Source organism: Gymnogyps californianus, chromosome 11 (genome assembly GCF_018139145.2).
Source record: "Gymnogyps californianus isolate 813 chromosome 11, ASM1813914v2, whole genome shotgun sequence".
Taxonomy (NCBI): domain Eukaryota; kingdom Metazoa; phylum Chordata; class Aves; order Accipitriformes; family Cathartidae; genus Gymnogyps; species Gymnogyps californianus.
Window position 1 is genome coordinate 14,111,587 of NC_059481.1, and position 7,300 is coordinate 14,118,886.

At 56.7% G+C, this 7,300-nt stretch overlaps 1 protein-coding gene across 1 annotated transcript; it reads left to right on the forward strand.

Annotated features, from left to right (window-relative positions):
• The first annotated feature begins 1,979 nt into the window (after positions 1–1,979).
• MEX3B (mex-3 RNA binding family member B) lies at positions 1,980–4,823 on the forward strand. Its single transcript, XM_050903294.1, has 2 exons — positions 1,980–2,461; positions 3,378–4,823. The coding sequence occupies exons 1-2, from the start codon at positions 2,197–2,199 to the stop codon at positions 4,820–4,822; spliced, it is 1,710 nt and encodes a 569-aa protein (XP_050759251.1). The 5' UTR covers positions 1,980–2,196; the 3' UTR covers position 4,823.
• The last annotated feature ends 2,477 nt before the right edge of the window (positions 4,824–7,300 follow it).

Here is a 7,300-nt window from a genome sequence, read left to right on the forward strand (position 1 = left end):
GGTGTTTTCATGAGAACGGTGAGGACCCTTTCATGTCTAGTCACCAGACTGAAGGAAGGTTTTTGTGACAGGTTACTTGATGAAAAAGCTATTTTTACTGGTTGAGGGGTCCCGTGGTGGCAGAGAGGTGAAAGAAAGTGATTTGGTCACGCAAGGTCCAAAGAAGAGGCAGGGGTGATTTATTTTCTACTGGTTTAGCAAAATGGATGTAAGATGTTGGTGAAATTATGCTAGATGGTACGCGTGATGCATTCTTCCCCTTCGGACTCTCAGGAAACACAAACGTTGAAGTCGCAAGGCGAGGGAAGCCGGGGAGCGCAGTACTTGCCCGTCACGCTGCGGACGGTAACTGACAGGCGTCACCCTGTTCGATCCCCAAGTAGGCCAGCCTAGCAGGCGGGTGGCGGAGGACACGGGCCGGGCTTTAAGGTGGCACTGCATTAACTGCCCTCACCTGCACCGAGCCCGCAGCACTGCCGGGGCAGGCGCCGGGGGCGCGGCTCCCCCTCCGGGTCCTGCCCCCCCCCCCCCCCCCGCAGGACGCAGCCCGCGCCCGCCGCGGCCTCTCGGGCTGCAGCGCCTCCAGGGAGGACCAGGAGGCGCCCCCGCCGCCGCAGCCCCCGGGCCCGCAGGCGCTGCCTTCCCGCTTCTCAGGAGACCGCGCCTGGGGGCAGTCGCCGGCTCCGGGCCCACAGGGTTCCCGGCGTCCCCCCGAGGGGGGCGGCTCCGTCCCGCCGCGCGGGACTCCCGGAGGGAGGGGGAAGCCCTGGGGCGAGGGCTCGCACGTTAACACGCCGGGCGAGGGGCGCAAAGGGCCCCCCCTCGCTGAGGGAGCCGGGCCGGGCTGGGCCGAGCGGGCGGCAGGTCCTATCAGCCCCGGCCGCGGCGCGGGCGCAGTGCGCAGGGCGGGGGGAGGGGCGCGCAGGCGCAGGGCGCGCGCCGGCGGCGGGCGGGGCTGCGCGGGGCGCGCGGGAGCCGGCTGGCAGCCCGTGCGCCGGGCGGGCCGGGGGGGGGCAGGGCTGCAGCCGCCGCCCGCGGGGTCCCCGAGGGGCGGCTCGCCCGGGGCGCGGAGCCCGGCAGGCAGCGGCGCTGCGTTTGGCGGCCGGGACGGTCGCCCTGCCGGCGTCGGTCGCTGGTCGCCGCCTGGGAGGCGGGGTGCGGGGTCTCCGGTGCCGGCGAGCGGCAGCGCGCTCCTTCCGAGGCAGGCGGCACACAAAGGACCGCGGTGGCCGCCCGTCTCGGCACACCCCCGCCGCCGAAAAAAAACCAAAAAAACCCCAAACCCCACCAAAAAAGCCCACCCACCTCCCCCCCCACCCCCCCCCGGCGCTCAGCTGGGGGCTGGCGGCCGAGAGCGGGTCTGCTTTCAGGAAGGGGGAGGGGGGCAATACACGGACGGCGAGGAGATGGGCAGCCCGCGGACAATAGGCGCACGCCGGGCCGGGGGATCGCAAACAAGCGCCGGGGTCCGGTATTGTTCCGCACCCGACAACAAAGAGCGGACCGGGCCGGGGTGCGGGGGGGGTGGGGGGGGTGTCAGCGCCGGCCCCTCCGCGCCGCGCCCGGCCAATGGGCGCGCGCAGCGATGGCGGCGGCGGCGCGGGGCTGTCAGCGATCGCCGCTTACGCTGCGTTCGCCCGGCGCGGCCCTCCCTCCCTCCTCCCTCCCTCCCTCCGCCCGCCTCTCCAGAGCCGTCTGGCTGCAGCAGTGCCTCAGACAGAGGAGGGGAGAGGAGGGAAAAAAAAAAAAAACGCTGAGTGAGTGGAGTGGAGCCTGGGAGGGGCTCCTTAAAGAAACGCTGCCGTCGCTTGGCATTGTGGCCGGCGAGGAACTCGAGGGGGGGAAGCCATCGGAGCTCCTCTCGCTATCCTCTTCCCACCCCCCCACCCCACCCCCAGCCGACAAAAAAAAAAAAAAAAAAAAAAAAGGAAAAAAACCCCCCAAAAACCTCGGGGGGGGAGTCGGGGGGGGGGTCTTGAGAACATCTTATAAACCGGATTGCACTGAGAGGAGGAAAAAAAAAAGCAAAAAAGATACAAAATATACAAGCAAAAGGCAACAACTCCCCGCTCTCCAGCAGTCGCCCACCCTCCCTTTCCTTCTCTCCTGCTGGCCATCTGCCTTGGGTTTTCCTTTGTGTCTGATCTTTTACTACTGAGCCGAGTGCAGGAGGAGGGTGCAACACACACAGGGACTATGCCCAGCTCGCTTTTTGCAGACATGGAGAGGAACGGGAGCGGCGGCGGCGGCGGCGGCGGCGGTGGTGGTGGTGGAGGGGGAGAGACCCTGGATGACCAAAGAGCCCTTCAGATCGCCCTGGATCAGCTCTCCCTGCTGGGGCTGGACAACGACGAGACGGGCTCCATTTACGACAGCGAGCCTCGGAAAAAGAGCGTGAACATGACTGAATGCGTCCCGGTGCCCAGCTCGGAGCATGTCGCTGAGATAGTGGGGAGACAAGGTGGGTGACTGCATGCCGAGGGGGTGTGGGTGAGCGGGTCTCCCCTCCGCGCTGCCGGGCGTGCGGCTCAGATGCGACACTGGCCATTCCCATGAAAACTGCAGCCGTACGGTGGTGGCCAGTGCCGGCTTCCCCCAGACAAAGAAAGTGCAGCAGACGTGATGTTTCCGAGGAGCGTTATGCATCAGTTTCGAGATGCACTTTCAGCTGCCGGGAAAGACAAAAAAAAAAATCACGAAAATAATAAAAATCGCTCCTTTCCTCCGGCTGCAAAAGTTAGATTTGCAAGAGGAAACGGGAAGAAAATGGGAGCCTCGGTGCTTCCCCCTCCCCAAAGTTAGAAATCGTGGATTATTTTTAAGGACTAGAAATGGAGTGGGGAAGTGGAACAATGGGATTGGAATAAAGCATCCGCAGTGGGGAATGTGGCTCATTCGGTACAGCCGCGGCTCCTCACCGTCTTAAGAACTGATTTTATTTTTCCGAAAGGAAAGTGCTGAGCAGGAATGTGGACTGGCGGGTGTGCTGATTTGTTAAGGCTGCTTGCATTTTATTTTATTCTTTTTTCTGGTCGTGCAGTTTTTCTGCACGCTCCTTTTTTTTTTTCGTTGCCGTTCCTGGGAACTGCACGTTGGTAGTTTTGGGGCAGTTTGCATGGCAGAGGTGTCGGTGGCCACTTGCGATGCCTTTGGGTGTGTGCCAGGGCTGTGGGCTGACATTACTTTACACCGTGACCGGGGCTCGTGGACGAGATGCCAGCGATCACCTGGGGTAGGGGGCAATGTGTTTCGGGTGGGTGTGTTTTTTTTTCTCCTCCCTAACTGCACCCAAATAATGGGTTGCAACTGGTTCTCCCCCACCACCTCCCCTTCCTCCCCCTCCCCTTCGCCCTTCATCTCCCGCATCTCGTTCCCAGGTTGTAAAATCAAAGCTCTGCGGGCAAAGACCAACACCTACATCAAGACCCCAGTTCGCGGGGAGGAGCCGCTCTTTGTTGTGACGGGCAGAAAGGAAGATGTGGCCATGGCCCGCAGGGAGATCATCTCGGCAGCCGAGCACTTCTCCATGATCCGAGCCTCGCGGAACAAGAACACGGCCCTGAACGGCACCGTTCCCGGCCCCCCGAACCTGCCCGGCCAAACCACCATCCAGGTGCGGGTGCCTTATCGCGTGGTGGGCTTGGTCGTGGGGCCCAAGGGGGCCACCATCAAGCGCATCCAGCAGCAGACGCACACCTACATCGTGACCCCGAGCCGGGACAAGGAGCCGGTCTTCGAGGTGACAGGCATGCCCGAGAACGTGGACCGGGCCCGGGAGGAGATCGAGGCGCACATCGCCATGCGCACCGGCGGCATCATCGAGCTGACGGATGAGAACGACTTCCACGCCAACGGCACGGATGTGGGCTTCGAGCTGAACGGCACGGGCAGCCTGTGGAGCAAGCCCACCCCGCCCAGCATCACGCCCACCCCGGGCCGCAAGCCCTTCTGCAACTACCGCAACGACAGCTCCAGCTCGCTGGGCAGCGCCTCCACCGACTCCTACTTCGGGGGCGGCACGGGGGGGGGCGGCGGCGCCCGCCTGGCGGACTACAGCCCCCCGAGCCCGGCGCTGAGCTTCACCCACAACGGCAACAACAACAACAACAGCGCCAACGGCTACGTGTACGGCGGGGGCGGCGGCGGCGGCGGCGGCGGCGGCGGCGACGTCCTCTCCTCCCCGGACTGCTGCTCCGATCTGCCCTTCGACTCGCCGCCCGGCTTCGACCTGGCCCCCGCCCCGCCGCCGGGGGCCGCCCTCATCTGGCCGCAGTTCGAGCGCGGCCCCGCCGCGCCCCCCTCGCCCGCGCCCGCCGCCGCCGCCGCCGCCACCGCCGCCTTCCCGGGCGCCGCGCCCGCCAATGCCAACCTGGCGCTGCTGGTGAGCGGCCCCCGGCGGGGCGGCGGCGCCCCGCCCCCGGCGCGGCTCTCCCCGCCCCTGCACGGCAGCGCGGCGGGGCCCGAGCACCCGCTGGCGCGGCGGGTGCGCAGCGACCCGGGCGGGCGGCTGCTGGCCGCCTCCTACCCGCTGTACGCCAACGGGCTGGGCGCCCACCTGCCGGGGCTGCCCTCCGACTCGTCGGCCTCCTCCTCCTCCTCGTCCAGCTCCTCGTCCAGCTCCTCCTGCTCGTCGTCCGGCGTGCGGCGGAAGGGCAGCCGCGACTGCTCGGTGTGCTTCGAGAGCGAGGTGATCGCGGCGCTGGTGCCCTGCGGCCACAACCTCTTCTGCATGGAGTGCGCCAACCGCATCTGCGAGAAGACGGAGCCGCAGTGCCCCGTCTGCCACAGCGCCGTCACCCAGGCCATCCGCATCTTCTCCTGAGAGCCGCCGCCGCCGCCGCCGCCGCCGCGGGGGCGGGCCGGGGGAGCGGCGGCCGGGGCAGGGCCGGTCGCGCCGGGGCCGGGGCCGCCGCCCGCCGGGGGGGTGCGGGCTGCGAGCTGCGAGCGCGCCGCGGCCGAGGGAGGGCTGGGGGGTGGTGGCGACCGCGGGTGCATGCTATAAATAATAACGGGCGACTCCATTCTAGTGCTAGGCTAGTTTTTACACTGTACTTTAATACGAAGCTTCCAAAACTCCCCCTTTTTTATAAACAAACAAACAAACAAAAAAAAAACCCAGAAAAAAAATAATATTGAAAGTAGAAGATGCTTATGATGATGACAATGGTGTGTGGACTGTTAGTAAAACGTGCTGGTAGTTCCTAGGATGCTTATTACGAAATAATTAAATCTATGGGTGGATACTTTTCTGAATGTTCTTGAAAGGGCAAGAAGTTCCTGTGAAAACCATGATACTGCAGCTTTATCAAAGTTTAAAAAGAAAAAAAGAAAAAAAAACCTAAAACTGTAACATATCTCTTATATATATTAAAAACGTTTAAAGGTTTTAAAGATAAATTGCATTAATACAGATTGAAGTATTTTATTCTTTTTTGACTTGAAAAATTATATTTCATATTGCAAAGATGTTTACAAGTATTTTAATTTAAGTTCAGTGAACTTTTTGTAGCTGGGTTAAATCTTTTTTATTTTAGTATGGCCTTATGGCAAAGAACACTGTATTATTTTAATATCACACAATTGTGAACGGAATTACAAACCATAAAATGTGTAATGCTTTGAACAGTATTCTGTTGGGCTGGAGATTTTATAGGTTCAGAAAAAAATCTTTTAAATCTGCTTCACCCAGCATATTTTCTATTCCGTGATATAAAGCATATTTTATTCTATATTATTACAAAAATGGAAATGTATAAACATATGTCAAAAGGAACTGTTGAAGCTTTCTAACATTTGTATAAATAGAATTCAGTGGAAATTACAAAAATTCTGTTGCACCACTATAGTTTTAGTATTTCTATTTTAATACATTTGTTTACCACTTGTTTATGTATATGTAGGTGACGTTACTTGAGCTTAAATGTACTTTACTGAGCAAAGTTTAAAAACAAAGTATATTTTATTTTATGATAAAGGGCCTTTAACCTCATGGTCAAATACTAATATTATATTTGCTGAGACAAAATTTGAAATTGTATCAAGAGTTTTATTTTTCTGACATTTAAAGTTCTACATAATAAAAGTAAAACTTAAGTAATGGTGCTACTTCATGTTTTTTTAAGTATTTCTATATAAATAAAATAAAATATTACAGAAAAAAAAAAGTACTCCGTGTGATGATTTGATTTGATGTGCTGGGAGTGTCTGTTGGATTTTTTTCTTACCCGCTTGTAGCACTGAAACATGTTGGAACTTTAAACTGTGTCATGTTAATGTTGCTGGAACTCTTTAGGTTGCGAAGGCTTCCAGAATAATCCTGCCAGCAATCATACCTCGTAACATGTTTTTAAGGGAAAAAAAAATTGTTTTTTTCATATGTGGCATATTGCTGGGGTTATTCCACATCTAAAAATACTGGGTTTTTTCAGAATTTTTAGTCATGAAAAATACTTGGTTTCGTATGAATTGTTACTTACAGCAAATAAAGCGTATGTAAGAAACAGCTGACAGCTTTCTTAGCTTTGGGATCTAAAAGCAGATAGCAGGGGAGGCTCCTTTGTTGTAACGCGCTGATAGAGGCCTGAACCCTGCAGGTCCTGGCTCTGCCATGCCCACGGACCTCAGAGCCGCATCCCAAACTCCGTGTTCTCTAGAGTGGAACAAGGGCTTTAGTATCCTCCTTCAGTTCTTGAAAGTGCTTCTTGGTATTTGGCAGTTGTGGTTTGGGTAATTGGTGTTGACAAGCTTATTTGAATAAAAAATTTATTGCCGTGTAAAATTTGTTTGCTTTTGATGGTGCCCGCAGTGGTATTGGGGCTTTCTGACTAACGAGCCTACGAACCCACCAGGCAAACCCTGCCGTATTTTTGTTGCTGATTGTAGTCAACGTGTTTGAGTGAACTTGCTGGATAAAGCGTGTTAGAGCAGATTTCAGAAGGTAGCTGCAGATCATTTTAAATGTTGGTTTTTGAGGGTGCCGGTGCACTTTTCAGCGGGCGAGTGAAAACAGCAAAACAAACCCAAACTGTGTAGCGTATTTCACGTGTTTTACTTTGTGCTTAGCAGTGTATGGCAGAGCTGCTCTGCTGTGCTCTCCTTTATGGACTCCAGAGCTGCTGGTTGGGTGGGCAGGGGGAGGAGGGAGGATGCGGCAGGGGATGATGGGATCTCTTTGTTTGATTTGATTTGATTTTTGCTTCTTTCATTGAACTGTGATTGTGGTATCATCTGATTTATAGAGTTAAAATCCCTCACTGAGTGTTGCATTTGTCTGAGGAAGCTTGTCGTTTTGAATGGTGGA